Source organism: Pantherophis guttatus, chromosome 2 (genome assembly GCF_059756535.1).
Source record: "Pantherophis guttatus breed Tessera chromosome 2, ASM5975653v1, whole genome shotgun sequence".
NCBI lineage: Eukaryota > Metazoa > Chordata > Lepidosauria > Squamata > Colubridae > Pantherophis > Pantherophis guttatus.
In genome coordinates this window covers 260788432-260806809 of record NC_142064.1, presented here as the reverse complement: position 1 = coordinate 260806809, position 18378 = coordinate 260788432, and the positions used below count along the sequence as shown (strand labels likewise).

The 18378-nt window shown below is 46.8% G+C and overlaps 1 protein-coding gene across 1 annotated transcript; it reads left to right on the top strand.

The window, feature by feature from the left end:
• Positions 1 to 706: 706 nt before the first annotated feature.
• LOC148115698 (E3 ubiquitin-protein ligase TRIM39-like) lies at positions 707 to 18093 on the top strand. Its single transcript, XM_087883965.1, has 7 exons — positions 707 to 1572; positions 2335 to 2430; positions 3009 to 3239; positions 4865 to 4887; positions 12048 to 12166; positions 13481 to 13513; positions 16982 to 18093. The coding sequence occupies exons 1-7, from the start codon at positions 1159 to 1161 to the stop codon at positions 17464 to 17466; spliced, it is 1401 nt and encodes a 466-aa protein (XP_087740091.1). The 5' UTR covers positions 707 to 1158; the 3' UTR covers positions 17467 to 18093.
• The last annotated feature ends 285 nt before the right edge of the window (positions 18094 to 18378 follow it).

Genomic DNA, 18378 nt, shown 5'->3' with positions numbered 1-18378 from the left:
GGCACCTCAAACTTGAAGATTTCTATTCAGCAAATGATCTTATTCCACATTTTATATATTCCATATTCTACATCTACAAGATAAGTCTTCTGCATCTCCCTTGTACGGACTGCCCCAGGCTGCCTCTTCACCTTGACTTTTGCCCAGTTTTAGAGCTTTTCCTGGTCCATTTCCTGATTGGCTGGCTGGGAAGGGGGCAGTCCAGGCAGTTCTTCCTCTGCTGGATATTTGTATTAAAAGTGACCAAAGAAAAGAGATTAATTTCTACCTGTCCTTCTCCTTTATCTCTGAGATATCCCATCATTTGCAGCATTAGATTTGGGCTTTTATCAAGGGCTTCTTACGGTCTCTTTCATTCCAAGTTTACTCCCTCTGGTCACATGCTTCCTTCTTCCTAGTTTTTAAAAACCATTTTCCCCTTTAACAAACTGGTTAGATCAATAATAATTGATTGGGAATCTGTCCTATGGATGTTTCTTTCTCCCCAGGATTTTTCAATATCTTTCCCTTTAGCAAGTGTGTGTGTGTGGGGAGGAACTATGGCCCTTTTATAATTTGCGGACTTCAACTCCCAAAATTCCTGAGCCAGCTGGCTCACAAATAAGTAAATCAATCAATCAATCAATCAGAATAGAGCTGGAAGGGTCCGTCTAGCCCCCTGCTCAAACAGGAGGCCCGATATACCATTTGAAATCCACAAGTCATAAAGGGGCCATGGTTCCCCACCTCTCCTTTAGCAGAATGTTTGGATCAATATTTGATGGGGTGGGGGAGCATCCCATGAATTTTGGCTTCTCCCCAGTTTTTAAAAACTTTTTTTTCTCTTTAACAGGATGCTGGGATCAATTGTAATTGATTGGTGATTAGTCCCAGGGATGCCTCCTTCTCTCCAGTTTTTAAAACAATTTCCCCCTTAACGAGCTGGTTGGGCTAATAATAATTGATCGGGGGTCCGTCCCGCGACTGTTTACTCCTCCCCAATTTGCTCCTTTCAACATACTGCAGTTCTTCTTTAAGAAGCCAGTGAAGCTGACCACAAGAGGAACAACAATTCATTTTGGTTTCCTGCCTAGGCACAGCCCAAAGACGGTCACCTGATTTGGAGGAAAAGAAGCGAAACTTAACTTTCTCTTTCCTTTCCCGGCGGAGGAAGCGGCGATGGCAGCCGAAGCGTCCTTGCAGGATTTGGTGGGAGAAGCCACCTGCTCCGTCTGCCTGGACTTTTTCCAGGACCCCCTGCTCATCCCCGAGTGCGGACACAACGTCTGCCGGCGCTGCCTGACCCGCAGTTGGGGGACGTCGGAATCGGAGGCTTCCTGTCCCCAGTGCGGACAGACCTTCGCGCCCCACAGCCTCCTCCCCAACAGGCAGCTGGCGCGGGTGGCTGAAGTGGCCGGGCGATGCGGAGGTCCTTGGGGTGAGGAAGGAGGGAGCTTCTGCCCGAAGCACCAGGAGCCCCTCAAGCTCTTTTGTAAGGACCACCAGACCCTCATCTGCTTGGTCTGCGACCGATCCAAAGAGCACAGGGGCCACTCGGTGATCACTGTGGAGGAGGCTTTCGAGGAATACAAGGTAGGAGTCAATCAGGAAGAATCGCTGGGGAGGGGAATCCAGTCTTTGGAACCGTTTACTTGCTTCCTCCTGCTTTATCCCACCCCTTATCTCCCTGCCTGCAATGTTTAAAAAACAGGTTGACATCCCTGTTGTCACTGATCAAAATTCAGGTGCTTGTCAATTGTATTGTGTTGTCCTGGGCTCTAGTGTTCACCCTTTGCCACCTTCTGATAAGCAAAGTCAATGGAGAAGCCAGATTCGCTTAACTGCTGTGTGACTAACCTGACAACGGCAGTGATTCACTTAACAACATTTGGAAGAAAGGTTGTAAAATGAGACAAAACTTCACTTAACTGTCTTGCTTAGCAACAGAAATTGCCTGTAGGAAGAAATAGGCTCCCTTCACCAGCTCCCTTTCCTCATTTGCTCTAGAGCGAAATTGTCATGGAGTCCAAATCTTGAGTGCAGAGGCCAAAAACCACTCCTGCTGGATCAGCCCAAACTTTCATTTCTCAGTGATGCTTCTGGGATGATTGCAACCAGGAGACTCAGGCAGCTCACTTTAATGCCCTTGCAGGGAGTCCTTGGCAATGAAAAAAAGTGACAGAATATTTTTTACCCTTGTGATCATTGCAGGCATTCCATGGTCACAGGATCAAAATTTGGACGTTTGCCAACTGTCATGTATTTATGATGATTGAATATACTGGGTCTTCTAACTGGGTCTTCCCTCCGATGTAATTCTTTACAGAAAAGAAACTCAAAACTTATATTTTTCAGATCAAGGTGGAGGATTGCCTGAAGGCTCAGAAGGAGCAGAAAGAAAAAATAGCTACATACAAAGGAGACACAGAGCAAACTGTGCAGGAGATGCTTGTAAGTATTGATCCAATGGTTAGGAGCTTCAGAGCTAATAGGAAGGAGAACCTCATCCGCCATCTTTGATAATAGGCAGCCTGTTTGTAAGTATAAATTCTGACTGAAATTAATTCAAAGTTAAAGACTGTGTGAGGCACAGAACTTGTTCTTAACCTGGGGACTGAGATGTCACCATTGGCTGAATGAGTCTCAGTTGGGTTAAGTGCCCCTATCCCATGAGCTGTGTTTTATGCAATAGGTTTGGCTTGCTTAATAAATTAAGGCAAATCGTATTTCATCACTGAAAAAATTGTGAACACAAACATTTTTATGTCTACTTTTTTGAAATCCCTGATTGCTAAGAAAATTTTCATGAGAGATCATTTAAACTGGAGCCTTTTTTTTTCTTTTTAGAAACTTCCCCCTTGTGTTTTTTAATGTCAAAAGGGTTTTTTTCTTCCTAGGAAATTCTCCCACTTCACTTTTGGATTCTTCAAGCAATCCATTTAATTATCATGACAAAATTAAAATTATTAAATAAAATAATTAAAATAAAATAAAATTATGCCATTTGCTTTTTCTCCTTCTTGTTCTAGGATCGCATTGAAAAAGTGAAAAAAAGTGTAATGGCTGAATTCAGAGAGCTACAACTCTGGTTAGAAGGACAGGAGAAGCTTCTATTGACTAAAATGGAAGAAACGGAGAAGGATATTATGGCAAGAAAGGAGAAGGGTTTGGCCAAGCACATGGAGGAACTGGGCTCTCTTGACCATCTCATCCAGGAGATAGAAGAGAAGCTTCAGCAGCCAGCCAGCAAACTCTTACAGGTCAGGTAATATCATAGAGATCATAGAATCCTAGGGCTGGAAGGGACCTTGGAGGTCTTCTCTGCCCAAGGCAGAGTCCTTATTCCATCCGGAACAAATCTATTTTTGGAAGCCTCCAGTGATGGATCACCCAGAACTCTGGGAGGGAAGCTGTTCCACTGATAAATACTTCTCACTGTCAGGAAATTCTTCTGTATTTTAGGTTGGATCTCTTTGTGATGAGTTTTCACCCCGTGCCTCTTGTCCTGCCTTCAGGTGCTACGGAGACTAAATCGATGCCCTTTTCTCTATGACAGCCTTCCAAGTATTGGAAGATGGCTGTAGGGTTTCCCCTAAGCCTTCTCTTTGTTAGGCTGAGCCTACCGTGTCCCCTTTGCCATTCATTGTACAGTTTGGCCTCCAGAGCCCTTATCACCTTTATTGCTCCTCTCTGTCTCAGCATTTTTTTGGTATCATGGTGTACCAATGATGAAATGGAATAGCCTGCTTTAGCCCCTCCACAGAATACTCTTTTTGACTCTTTCCTTCCCCCTCCCCAGAAATTTAATTGAAATTATAATAGTGAAAAGTTCAAATGGAAATAAAGAAAATAGGGAAACAGAGAAGGATAAGAATGGGAAAGAAGTGTCAGATAAAGGGAAAACAAAACATTTTCAGCACAGTAAAATACAAAATAAAATGACAGCCTCAAGTTTTTATTTTTTATATTTTCTCATTATTAGCCATATGTATAAAAACAGATTAGTCTAATAAGAAAAATCAAGTATCAAGAGTTCTCTTTTTTTTCCTATCTCAAGCAGAAAGTTTAGAAGCAGCTTCCAAGTAGAAGCAATGGGTCAGATCTAATTAAAGCAGTCAATTTTGTCATTTTTTCTAGCTCCATCACTTTTTCCATCCATTCTTCTCTTGTGGAGGTTGATATACCTTCCCATGTCTGCATGTAGGATTCTGGCTGCATTTGACTCTATGGAAAGGAACGGTCACCAAATGAGCTATTTAGACAAGGAGTAACTGTAATGGCTTAAATTAGGGATACATAATGTGATACAGAAAAAGCAGGCCATGCAAAAAGCAGGAATTCAAAGTACTGGTCACTGTCTCTATATTCTTCACAATTTGAGGTTCCTGTCCCCTATTAGAGGATGTAGTGGTGGGTGTTCTTTGTAGGGTCTCCCCCTCCCCTTAATCTCCAGGCAAGGAAAAACCCAACACTGATGACTTTCTACAAAGTATTATAACCACCTGGATTTTCCAAAGTGCCTTCATTCTGGAAGCATAAATGCAGGCCATGTTTTTATTCTATTGATGCACTGTTTTGTTTTTCAAATGGTCTTTTCTTTTTGCTGTTATGTTTTATATATATATATTCTGTAATTGTGTTGAATTCAACTGGGGTATAATTTTTCTCAGGCAAAAAAGTAAAAACAATACCTCTCCAAAAGAGGTTGAACAGCTGAGGAAAAAAGAGCAATGGGATTTTTTTTCTTTAAAAAAATGGAAGTACTTTATATGTATGTTAGTGTCTAGTTGTCCAGAGGTTTCACTCATTTGTTTTGTAAATGTAAGAATTTAATTTTCTGCCTAGGAAATGGCTCCCTTCAATGCGTTGTCTCTCTCTTTTTTAGGACATTGGAAGCATCTTGAAGAAGTAAGTAAATCCACCCTTTTCTTTACAGTCTCAGTGATCAGCAGCTCCTCCAACAGTTTTCCTATTTTGGAAAGGTCTTTCTGTATTTTACAGTATTTTAATGTAAAGATTGCGTACTGTATTTCAGGGCCTTTTAGACCTTTCCTCAGACAACCTCAACACAATATAATTAGCAATATTTGAGATGATCAATTATTGTTGGTTGCATAGTCAGCCAGATGTTTAGACTGAATTTGGCCGTTTTATCTGCCTATTGAGTCCTTCCCAAGAAGAGACAGATGTTTGATGGTTTTGAAGGTATCATTGTAGGATGTAAGCTGTTCCAAGTAATGCAACTATCATAAATACATGCCATTTGCCAAGCACCAGAATAGTGATTACAGGGACACTGTGACAGATGTTAAGTGTGAAAATGGTTGTGAGTCAGTTTTTTGAGAGCCATTGTAACTGGTTGCTAACAAATACTCATCAATTTCCTTAGACAACCTCAACAGGACATAATTAGCAGTATTTGATATGGTGAATTGTTATAGTCCGTCACACACTCAACCAGATGTTTAGATTTAATTTGGCATTTTTTTCCACCTATTGAGTCCTTTCTAAGAAGAGACAGATGTTTGATGGTTTTAAAGGTATTGTAGGATGTAAGCTATTCCAAGTAATGCAACTGTCATAAATACCTGCCAGTTGCCAAGCACCTGAATTGTGATTACAGGGACATTGTGACAGATGTTATCTGCAATTTCATTGCATTACCTTTAAATTTAAGTTTACTTTGGTGTCATTGCACCTCGTACAATGAAATTAAATGCCATCTTTAGTGTACATCATACTAATAATAATAATAATAAAAAAAACACATATCCTTCACATTCTACACAATTAAATTAAAAACCTGTGATACTGCATTAGTATTGCACTATACAGTAGAATTCAACAGAGTTACCGCTCTGGGATAGAAGCTGTTTTTCAGCCTATTTGTCCTTGTTTTTGTTTACCGTCTGCCAGATGGCAATTATTATATTCTTAGCGCAGGCATTAACTGGGACTGATAGTGGTGTTAACAAGAACCTTTATTATGAGCCAACAGGCTGGAAAACACAACAGGGCTAAAGCTGAGGTAACATAACAGCTCTTAAAATACCAACTAGCTGTCAGAGCACAACCAATAGCAAACACAGATACTGCCGCGTTTACGAGGCCACGCCTCTTAGCCAATCCCCGGGCAGCGTCCCTTGTTGCTGGGAGCTGCAGAACACAACACTCCTTCACCCCCGGTTTGAACAGACATAGTCCTTAAGATACTCGGGGCGCCTGCGCAGGCGAGATGAACGTCTTAGCGCAGGCGCGGCTGCCGGGGGCGGGTCGGGATCAGGAACAGGCGTGGCCAGCAAATCGTCCAACACCGTGGGAAGTACAGATGCTGCAGGTGAGTTTCGCGATGGGCTGTGGCCGCGGAGGCTGGAAGGTAGTGCGTCGGCCACAGGACTGTATCTGGGTGCTGCCGCTTCTTGAGGCCCAACACTCGGGTTGCCGTTGGGCAAAACGTCAGGCAGGGTATCTCGCCGACTTCTAAGTTGGTCCACGTGTCGGCGCCATGTTCGCCCATCAGTCAGTAGGATCCTGTAAGAATAGGGGCCCGTTTTAGCAGTCACCCAACCCGGCAGCCAATGTGGTTCGCCCCCTAAATTTCTGGCAAAGACTAGGTCCCCTTCCTTAAATGCCCTGAGCCCCGCACTGGTACCCTGGTAACCATCAGGAGCGTAGGTGGGATGCAAACGATCCAGTACCGTTCGCAGCCACCGTCCCATCAAGACCTCTGCGGGACTCCTGTGGGTGAGTGGGCAAGGAGTCGCGTGTTGGGCGGACAGATATGTGGCAATCCTCTCCTGCCAGTCACCAGAAGTTAACCAGGTCAAAACTTCCTTGGCAGATCGCACAGCCCGTTCAGCCAAACCATTTCCAGCTGGGCGGTAAGGGGCAATTGGGGCATGACGAGCTCCCAAACTCGCAAGGAAAGACTGGAAGGTGGCAGAAACAAATTGCGGACCATTGTCAGTTATAACCACATCAGGAATCCCATGGGTGGCGAACAGGCATCGTAGCACCCGCACAGTGGCCTCGGCAGTGGTGGTAGGCATGAGTTCCAGCTCTACCCACTTAGACAGAGCATCCACCACGATTAAGAAATGATGACCTCGGAAGGGGCCGGCAAAATCCAAATGCAGTCGAGACCAGGGCCCACGGGGAGCTTCCCATTCCCTGGGTGGGGCGGATGGAGGGGCCGGATGGGAAAACTGACAAGGCTGGCACCCGGAAACCCATTCAGAAACATCACGGTCGAATGATGGCCACCAAACATAGCTATGCCCTAACTCCTTCATACGTACAATGCCGGGGTGGCCCGCATGTAAACACCGGAGAACCCCAGGCTGGAGGGACGGGGGAATGACTACCCGATGTCCCCACAGTAAATACCCCAATTGAACAGAAAGCTCGTATTGGCGATTTCGAAAAGGGGTAAAGACAAAGGGGGTCTGTTCCAATGGCCATCCCCTACTAACCCAGCGGAGAACCTGAGACAGGATAGGGTCCCAGAGGGAATGGGCAGCAATGTCTGTGGCGGTCAGGGGCAAAGATGACTCTTCGACTAGGAGGACGGGCAGAGCCGGGGAGGGGTCGAGCACCGGGGAAGGTAAAGGTGAACGACTCAGGGCGTCAGCGTGAGGGATAAGTTCACCAGGCCGGTATACTAAGGAATAGTTATAGGCGGCCAGGAAGACAGACCACCGGGACATGCGGGGGGACATGACCACAGGCGTTTGGCGGCCTCCATCCAGCAACCCTAGCAGGGGCTTATGATCTGTTACTAGCTCAAAGGACCTGCCGTATAAATACTCATGAAACCTTTTAATTGAAGCCACAGCCGCGAGAGCCTCCCAGTCAAGCTGACTGTAGTTTCTTTCAGCAGGGGATAATGTCCTAGAGTAAAACCCTATAGGGGCTTCTAACCCGTTCGGAAAACGGTGACTCAACACCGCACCTATACCGAATGGTGACGCGTCAGCGGTCAGGGTAAGGGGCAAATCTGCACTATATTGGACTAGGACCGCAGATGACAATAGATCTTTAACCACACGAAAAGCATGGTCATGTACTTCCGTCCACACCCATGGAGCCATCTTGGACAGCAAGCGATGGAGGGGTTCGGCCACTGTGGCCTTGTGGGGCAAAAACACATTATAAAAGTTTAAAAGCCCCAAGAACGACTGCAACTCAGCTCGGGAGGTGGGCACCGGTGCATGCTTGATAGCCGCTACCTTGGTGGGGGTGGGACGGATTCCCTTCCTATCTACCAAGTAGCCCAGGAATTCTATCTGGGGAATGCCAATTTTACATTTGTTTTTGTTCAATTTTAACCCTGATTTCCGGAAACGGAGGAGGACAGCCCTTACTCGCTCAATGAGCTCATCCCGACAAGAAGCGGAGACGAGCACATCATCGAAGTAAGGAACTACTCCTGGTAGGCCCTGCAATAACCGCTCCATTAGGTTCTGGAAAAGGCCCGGGGCAACATTGACACCAAACTGCAGGCGCCGACACTTAAAAGCTCCACGGTGGGTTACGATGGTTTGAGCTTCCGCCGAAGCATCATCCACCGGGAGCTGCTGGTATGCTTGGGCCAAATCTAATTTAGCGAATATAGACCCTGAGCCTAGGGAATGGAGTAGGTGTTGAACTACAGGAACAGGGTAAGGATTTGCCGTCAACGCCTTATTGAGGGTACATTTAAAATCACCACAAATCCTAATAGACCCGTCAGGTTTGATGGGAATCACAATGGGGGTTTCCCATTTGGAGTGGTCTGTGGGTTCTAAAACCCCCTGGGATAAGAGTTTGTCGAGTTCAGCATCCACTTTCGGCCTGAGAGCAAAAGGAACTCGGCGTGCCTTCAGTCTAATCGGGGCAACCCGGGGATCCACATTCAGGGAGATGGGAGAACCCACATACTGACCCAGGCCCCCATCGAAAATGTCAGCGAACTCATTTAAAAGGCCCCCATACATGTCCACCCCCGTGGAGTGAATTCCTTCTATCTGCAATCCTAACGATCGAAACCAATCCATTCCCAGGAGGCTGGGAAGGAAACCCTTGACCACAATCAATGGAAGGGGTCCCACAAACCCCCTGGTTTCAACTAAAAAGGAACCCTGACCCAAAATTGGAATGAAATTCCCTTGGTAGTCCCTCAATCTGACCGGGCAGGGTTTTATCTGGCTCTTCCGTATGGTTGGTAACAGCCTCTTTAACACCCCCCATGACACAATAGACTTTGCAGACCCCGTGTCCACCTCCATCTGGCAGGAGGCTCCTTCAATGTTCACAGTCATGTAAAGTTTGTTGTTGGATGGAGATCTTGAAAGGGCATTCACCTCAGTGATGCGGCAGTTGCGCGAGATGGAGAAACACTCGTCTTTAGCAGAACGGCGAGGCTTAGACACAGCAGCAGGTTTTGGCAGGGATCAGCATGCATGAGCAATGTGGCCCAGTCTCCCACAACGGCGACACGTAGCAGAACGGAAACGGCAGGTCGACCTCGGGTGCAGGTCACCACAGCTGAGACATTCCGAAGGTGGAGTCTTCTTAGGCCAACGTTTTTCTTTGGGCCGGGGCTTGGACAACTGAAGGCGGTCGATCTCAGTCTCCTCATCTGTAGACCCTTGAGAGACAATGTCATGCAGGGGCACTGCGGAAGAGGTAGCACCCCTGGAAGGGTAAAATTTCCGAATGTCAGCAGTGGATCTCTCAGCCATTTCAGCCGCCTGGGCCTCCTCGATCGCGGTAGGAAGATCTAAGTTCTGTTTGGCCAGTAGACGCCTCTGCAACCTTATGTCCTTAACACCACACACCAGCTGTTCTACAAGGGCATCATCCAGGTCACGGTACTCACAATCGAGGGCAGCTGTTCGCAATCAAGCCACGTAATGGTTGATGGTCTCCCCCTCATCCTGTAGAATTTGGCGCAGTTTAAACCTCCGGGCAATGCGGGACGGGGCGGGGGAGTAATGGTCCTTCAATTTAAGCCATAGGACATCCCAGGCCACGGTATGCACTGGGGTAGGTGCGAACAATGCACGAGCGGTCGCAAAAACCTCTGGCCTGCAAGAATTAAGGAAATGCGCCCTCTTCTTACCCCCGGAAAGATCGGTGAAATCGTTTGCTTCCAAGAAGGATTCAAACCTTTCCATGTAAGCGCCCCAAACCTCTGAGGAAGCATCGAAAGGGGCAAAAATAGGTGGTGCCATTAGTAGTTCTCCACTCCTCGTCGCCAGTATTATATTCTTAGCGCAGGCATTAACTGGGACTGATAGTGGTGTTAACAAGAACCTTTATTATGAGCCAACAGGCTGGAAAACACAACAGGGCTAAAGCTGAGGTAACATAACAGCTCTTAAAATACCAACTAGCTGTCAGAGCACAACCAATAGCAAACACAGATACTGCCGCGTTTACGAGGCCACGCCTCTTAGCCAATCCCCGGGCAGCGTCCCTTGTTGCTGGGAGCTGCAGAACACAACACACCTTCACCCCCGGTTTGAACAGACATAGTCCTTAAGATACTCGGGGCGCCTGCGCAGGCGAGATGAACGTCTTAGCGCAGGCGCGGCTGCCGGGGGCGGGTCGGGATCAGGAACAGGCGTGGCCAGCAAATCGTCCAACACCGTGGGAAGTACAGATGCTGCAGGTGAGTTTCGCGATGGGCTGTGGCCGCGGAGGCTAGAAGGTAGTGCGTCGGCCACAGGACTGTATCTGGGTGCTGCCGCTTCTTGAGGCCGCTTCTTGAGGCCCAACACTCAGGTTGCCGTTGGGCAAAACGTCAGGCAGGGTATCTCGCCGACTTCTCAGTTGGTCCACGTGTCGGCGCCACGTTCGCCCATCAGTCAGTAGGATCCTGTAAGAACAGGGGCCCGTTTTAGCAGTCACCCAACCCGGCAGCCAATGTGGTTCGCCCCCTAAATTTCTGGCAAAGACTAGGTCCCCTTCCTTAAATGCCCTGAGCCCCGCACTGGTACCCTGGTAACCATCAGGAGCGTAGGTGGGATGCAAACGATCCAGTACCGTTCGCAGCCACCGTCCCATTAAGACCTCTGCGGGACTCCTGTGGGTGAGTGGGCAAGGAGTCGCGTGTTGGGCGGACAGATATGGGTGCCCAGGATGAGATGGATCTTTAAGAACGTTTTGAACTTTCTAAAGGCAGCGGGAGCTATAAAGTTCTTCCAAGGAGGGGAGGGGGCAACCAATGATCCTCTGGGCAATGATGTTAACCTTCTGGAGCGCTGTCCTATCTGCCACTGTGCAATTGGCAAACCATACACAGGTGCAGTAAGTTAAGATACTCTCTATAGTGCAGCGGTAGAAGATCACCTGCAGTTTTTCATTCGGTTCTTTTTTCCTGAGTAGTCTCAAGTAGTATAATCTCTGCTGGGCCCTTTTGACCAGTGCTGCAGTGTGAGCACCCGAGGTCAGATCCTCTTTTATGATAACACCCAAAAACCTAAAACTGGCCACTTGCTCCATCTGGTCTCCATTGATAAGTGAGGGCTGGATATCTGATCTATTCCTTCTGTGGTCCACTATAAACTCCTTGGTCTTATTGGTGGTAAGGACCAAATTATTGTCTCCACACAGTGAAAGCAACTGGTCCACTTCATCTCGATAGGCAGACTCATCCCACCCCCGGCAGGTTGATAATGATTGCAGGAACTGGGCATGGCTAGTCTAGTGAAGAGAAGGACCAGGGGAGACATGATAGCAACAGTGTTGCTATAATTGAGGGTCTGTCACAGAGAGAAGGGGGTCAACCTGATTTCCAAAGCACCTGAAGGCCAGACAAGGAATAATGGATGGAAACTGATCAAGGAGGGATTCAACCTGGAAATAAGACAAAAATTCTGACTGAGGAGAATGAACCACTGGAAGAGCTTTGCCTTCAGATGTTGTGGAAGCTTCATCACTGGAAGCTTTCAAGAAGAGGCCGGACTGCCATCTATCAGAAACGGTGTGGGGTCTCCTGCTTAGGGGTTAGTGGTATGTGTGTTGGACTAGATGACCTACAAGGTCCCTTCCAACTCTGTGGTTCTGCTATTTTGTCTTGCCAGATACCAGGAAAAGGAAACATATGAAAATCCGGTGGATTTACTTCTAGAACCGAAGTGGACAATCTGGGATTACAGTGATATGACTGAGCTTCTGAAAAGTGCCATGAAAAAACTGAGAGGTAAAAAACAGCCGCTGGAGTTTTACACTCAATGACATTTTGAGCATCCAAGAGGGATTCTGGGTCAGTGTCACATGGATCAAAGAGGGATCGATTTCAGGATCAGTGTCTCAGTTAGGATTGTAAATGGAGACTACCTGTAGTCTTCGTAGCCCAAATCAGTGGTGGGTTCCTACCGGTTCGCTCTGGATCTTGCAAACTGGTAGTAGCGGTGGCGGGAGGCTCCGCCCACCCACCTGGACATCATCACAGACACTCTGCGCACGCACCCACATTGTGAATCGGTAGCGAAGGTAAGTGGAACCCACCCCTGGCCCAAATCCATATGCCCTGATCACTGGGGAAGCAGAATAAGTTTCCACAAAGTATAATGGAATACATACAGGTAGTTCTTGACTTACGACCTCCGTTGAGCTGAAAATTTCTATGGCTAAGCAAGGCAGTTGTTAAGTGAGCAGTGCCCCATTTTACGAACTTTTTTGCCACAGTTATTCAGAAAATGACAGCACTTAAGTGAATCGTGGTTGATAAATGAATCTGGATTCATGCATTGATTTTGCGTGTCAGAAGCTCCCCAGGAAGGTTGAAGAGGACAATCCCAGAATCATGGGATGCTGCAACCATCGTAAATACAAGCTGGTTCCCAAGTGCCCAAATTTTGATCACGGGACTGGGGAGGCTCCAACAGTCATAAGTGTGAGAACCGATCATAAAGCTCCTTTGTCAGTGCTGCTATAACGTCACTAAAAAAATAGTTGTAAATTGAGGACTACCTGTATATGTAATTTATTTATTTATTTTTATTATTTATTAGTCCAATTTATATGCCGTCCTTCTCCGTAGACTCAGGGCGGCTTACAATGCATTATAGCAATAGCCTGCATACTTTTTTGTATATACCTGCTTATTAGGGCTTTCGCCCCCCCCCCCCCCCCGTGGTGTTGTTCTATACAAAGTTGGCTTATTGGCCCCACAATCCGGGTCCTCAATTTACCTACCTCGAAAGGATGGAAGGCTGAGTCACCCTTGAGGCTGGTGAGATTTGAACTTGCACTAATTGCAGGCAGCTGGCAGCTAAGTGCTAGCACTTAATAGCACTTTAGTCCGCTGCACCACTGAGGTGCATATATAGTAGAATATATTTATACCTGATGGAATATATATAGCCACCAATGACATTCTGGCTTGTAGCTTTCCCTATTCCTTATTTCCTGATCTGAGGCCAAGGAAAGCAAACCAGGGAATCTGAGGGAGGCCCTTCTGTTGCTCCAATTCCAGGGATGAGATGCTGAATTCCTCCCTTTTCTTCCCCAGATACTCTGGAAAGTGGACTTCAACTACAGGAAGGTAAATATGAGTTATAGGAATTGGATTTCCTTGCTATTTTAAGTTCTGATGCCAGTAACGTGAAGAGAAACATAATAGATCAAAAAGAAAAATATAGGATTAATTACTATATAAGACTATGATGATCCAGTAAACTTTAATGATTATATGATTTATGAACTATTACTTGCCATTTATATGTACAATATTAGCTGATGCAGTGGAGAAAAATTCCTTGTGTGACTGATCACATTTGGCCAAATCAAGCGGTTGTTCTGTTCGGTTATGTTCTACTCCTCTACTCCTGTTCCGCTCCGTTCCATTCTATACATACCATATTTTTTGGAATGTAAGACGAACCTTTCCCCCCCTAAAAGAGGCTGAAAATTTGGGTGCAACTTATACTCCGTATGTAGCTTTCTGGAAGTATTTTTTCAGCCCCACCGAAGCACTAATGAAGCACTAGCAAGCAATCTTCCCAGCTTTGCCTGCTCCCTCAACTCCCTGAGTGAAGCGGTCTCCCTGCTTTGCTCCGACTCTCAGCTGTTCTTTAGAAGCTTTTTTCAGCCCTAACCAGGTACCAGCCGAGTGAAGCTTTGCCTGCTTTTCTCATTGCTGCTTCCACTCAGCTGTGCCTTAGAAGCTGTTTTTTATCCCCAAGCAGGGGATAAAAAACCAGCAAACTAATGTGCTGAAGCTGACCAGACTAAGGATGATAGCCAGATGAATACCTGGTAGGCAGATTTTGTTTTCCTATTTTCCTCCCCAAAAACTAAGCTGTGTCTTATACTCTGGTGTGTTTTATACTCTGAAAAATACGGTAATCTAAAAAACTGAAGGCAATCTTGGTGTAGAATGAAATACCTGGACAAATGGGAAAATATGACCTGGGAGTGAAAGGAATCTTGAATTCCTACCAATTCCTAATAACATCCTCTTGATTTTACTGCCTGACTATAAATTGGTGAGAGACCAGGTCTTTGGGAGCAGAAATTAGGTCCTTTGGGTCAAAGAATGTTATCTGGGATGAGTTTGATTCTGTGACCCCTGAGGACGTGGACAGGATTCTGGGTAGACTGAATGCGACCACATGTTTGTTGGACCCGTGCCCCTCCTGGTTAGTGCTGGCTTCCCAGGTGACGCGAGGCTGGCTCCAGGGGATTATAAATGCTTCATTGAGTGAGGGTGTGTTTCCCGCCACCTTGAAAGAGGCGGTGGTGAGACCTCTCCTCAAGAAGCCTTCCCTGGACTCGGCAATATTGGCTAACTATCATCCAGTCTCCAACCTTCGCTTTGTGGCGAAGGTTGTTGAGAGTGTGGTTGCACGACAGTTTCCCCAGTACCTGGATGAAACGACGTATCTAGATCCGTTCCAGTCGGGTTTCAGGCCTGGGTACAGCACGGAAACGGCATTGGTCGCGTTGGCGGATGATCTCTGGAGGGCTCGGGACAGAGGTTGTTCCTCTGTCCTGGTCCTATTAGATCTCTCAGAGGCTTTTGATACCATCGACCATGGTATCATGCTGCACCGTTGGAAGAGTTGGGGGTGGGAGGCACCGTATTACGGTGGTTCTCCTCCTTTCTCTCCGACCGGTCGCAGTCTGTGTTGACGGGGGGGCAGAGGTCGACCCCGAGGCCCCTTATATGTGGGGTGCCACAAGGATCGGTCCTCTCGACCCTTTTGTTCAACATTTATGTGAAGCCGCTGGGCGAGATCATCCTTGGTTTCGGGGTGGAGTACCATCAGTACGCTGACGACACCCAGCTGTACATCTCCACCCCAGGCCACCCCAACGATGCCCTTGAAGTGATGTCCCGGTGCCTGGAGGCCGTACGGATCTGGATGGGGAGAAACAGACTCAGGCTCAACCCATCCAAGACCGAGTGGCTGTGGTTTCCGACGTCCTGATATAGTCAGCTGGTGCCATCGCTGACTATTGGGGGCGAAGCATTGGCCCCCACGGAAAGGGCTCGCAACTTGGATGTCCTCCTAGATTCACGGCTATCTTTAGAAGAGCACTTGACGGCCGTGACCGGGAGGATTTTTCATCAGGTTGCCTGATCCGCCAGTTGCGTCCCTTTCTGGGTCGGGAATCGTTACGCACGGTCACTCATGCCCTCATCACCTCCCGTCTGGACTATTGTAATGCTCTCTACATGGGGCTCCCCTTGAGGAGCACTCGGAGGCTCCAACTGGCGCAGAGTGCAGCCGCGCGGGTGGTGATGGGAGCAACGTGGTGCTCCCATGTAACGCCTCTCCTGCACGAGCTGCACTGGCTCCCGATGCTCTTCCGAGTGCGCTTCAAGGTTTTGGTTATCACCTTCAGAGCGCTCCATGGCTTAGGACCTGGCTATTTGCGGGACCGCCTGCTACCACCAATAGCCTCTCACCGACCAGTATGCTCCCATAGAGAGGGGCTCCTCCGGGTGCCGTCGGCCAAACAATGTTGACTGGCGGCCCCCATGGGGAGAGCCTTCTCTGTGGGGGCACCTACTATCTGGAATGAGCTCCCCCCCGAGATACGGAGGATTCCGGATCTGCGTACCTTCCGTCGCACGCTTAAGACGTTCCTATTCCATCAAGCTGGCCTGACCTAAACTTTTCCTCTTTTTAAATGGGAATTTTAAATTTGGTTTTAAGTTATTGGGGTTTTAAAATGGTTCAGCCAAATTTATTTAATTTGTTTTATCTCCATTTAAAATTTTGTATTTATATGTTTTATTTTATGGCTGTTCACCGCCCTGAGTCCTTCGGGAGTAGGGCGGTATACAAATTTAATAAAATGAAATGAAATGAAAATGAAAGCAAATAGCAAAGTTGGAGCATCAGGGTTGCCTCCACTCTGTGGGCCATCAGAAAGCAGAGGTTTCCTGTATAAGATCCTCCCCTTTTGTACATCCCTGTGATACCCTGATGCTCATAGAGAAAAAGACGGAGCTTCCTCACATCCCATCATGTGTCCTAAGTTACCTCTGGGGGATCCTTCTGACTTTTCCCAGTTCAGAATTGAAACATGGCAGCCTCTTGCTCTGCCTGATCTTCTGGAAGAGGTGGAGCGCTATGAAGTGTTTGAAGGACTTGGCCATTGTGAGACTTGTGGACTTCAGTTCACAGAATTGAATGGAAGGAGAAGGCCAGAGGAGTGCTGAAGAGGCCGGCAGTTAGCAGAGGATGGGACTAAGACAGTGGGAGAGCCCGAGTGCTTGGAGAAAAGGGAGCAGAGGGAACTGGACAATAGCAGCCCCATCAGCCATTGGAATTCTGTTAGTTGAAGTCTACAAGTCTTACAGTTGCCAAAGTTGGAGGACTCTTGACCAGGCAATGCTTAGGTGTTGTTTAAAAGAACAATGAGTCTTCCAGTCTTGGGGGGGTGTTTGGAAGCTGAACTCCATTCACACAAGAGGGTTAAACTCTTGGAGGTGAAGATACAAACTAGGCCCTGCAGCTGAAGCTCTTGTTTTTCTCCTTCCTTCTCTTCCCCCTTACAGAGAATGTAACTCTGGATCCAGACACAGCCCATCTTGGCCGCCTTGAAGTCTCTGAAGATCGGAAAAGTGTCAAAGGAGTTAAAGGAAAATATTTTTTATATACGCCTTGTGTCCTTGGCTGTCAGAAGTTCTCAACAGGGAGATATTTCTGGGAAGTTACTGTAGGAGGTACAGGAGGATGGGGTGTTGGGGTTGCCAGTAAGCCAATGAACTTAACAAATCTTGATGGGGAGATTAGGGACTGGAGTTTTGGGAAATGGGGAGGGGGATACACAGCCGTATCTCCATCAAAATGCTGTGACCTGTTCCTGACTGAGGAGCCCACGAGGATCCGCGTCTCTCTCAACTGCAAAGAGGGACAAGTGAGCTTTTTTGATGCCAGCACAGCAACTCTGCTCCATACATTCTCAGATGCTTCCTTGGTTGGAGAGAACCTTCTGCCCTATTTCTATTTGTACAAAGGCGCCTGCATGACACTCCCCTAAAACAAGGGACATCCATAAACAAAAATCCCTATTTGCCAAGCAGGGATCTCCGAAAGCCTTTAAAGCAGAGATTCCTTAGCTTTTTACTACTTCAGCTTCCTTTATTTTTCTGTGCCACCCTGGTCAGTCAATCAGTCATTATAAAGGAATAACCTGATCATCATTTCTATTTGTCTGGATAAAAAAAAATGAAGTGTCCTAGGATCTTTATCGGCTTTAACATCATGTGTTCAGGTGTATCAGTATTAAAGATACCTTACAGCTAAGCCTGTCAATCATGATTTTATATGTCTGTCACAGCTCTTCATCCCATTTATGGATCATGCTTGTTTGTTTCATGTTAGTTGCAATCAATGATTGTGTAGGTGTCCATAACTCCGTATATTCTATAATCATCCCCTTCTTTTTTTCTTTCCTTCCACCTTTTTTCCTCCCGTTTCCTTTTAACACGTAATTGTCATAATCCAAGGAACCCTAGCAGGGCTTCAGCAAGTATTACACTCGATATAAGCTTTATAGCCTCACAGGTATAGGAGGAGGAAGATGTGTTGGATATGTTTGCCACCTTGAGTTATTTGTAAAAATAATAAAGGCGAGATAAAAATAAATAAGGGGAGTGAAACTTAACTCTGTTACGGTGACTTTGAATGCTGACAGCAGATCTCTGGAACCCCTCAAAGCATCTAAAGAACTGAAGATTGACAAGCTGCTGTTGGCAAAGGAGCAAATGAGGAATCCTAATGAACATACCTAATACAGGTAGTCCTGGACTTACAATTGAGCCCCAAATTTCTGCTCCCAAGTGATTCAGCTAAAATTAAGTGAGCTTTGCCCCATTTTAACTCTCACGGGGGAAGAAGGGAATGAAAAGGAGGAGGTTTTGGCAGGAAAAAGGAGGGGAGCAGTGGACAG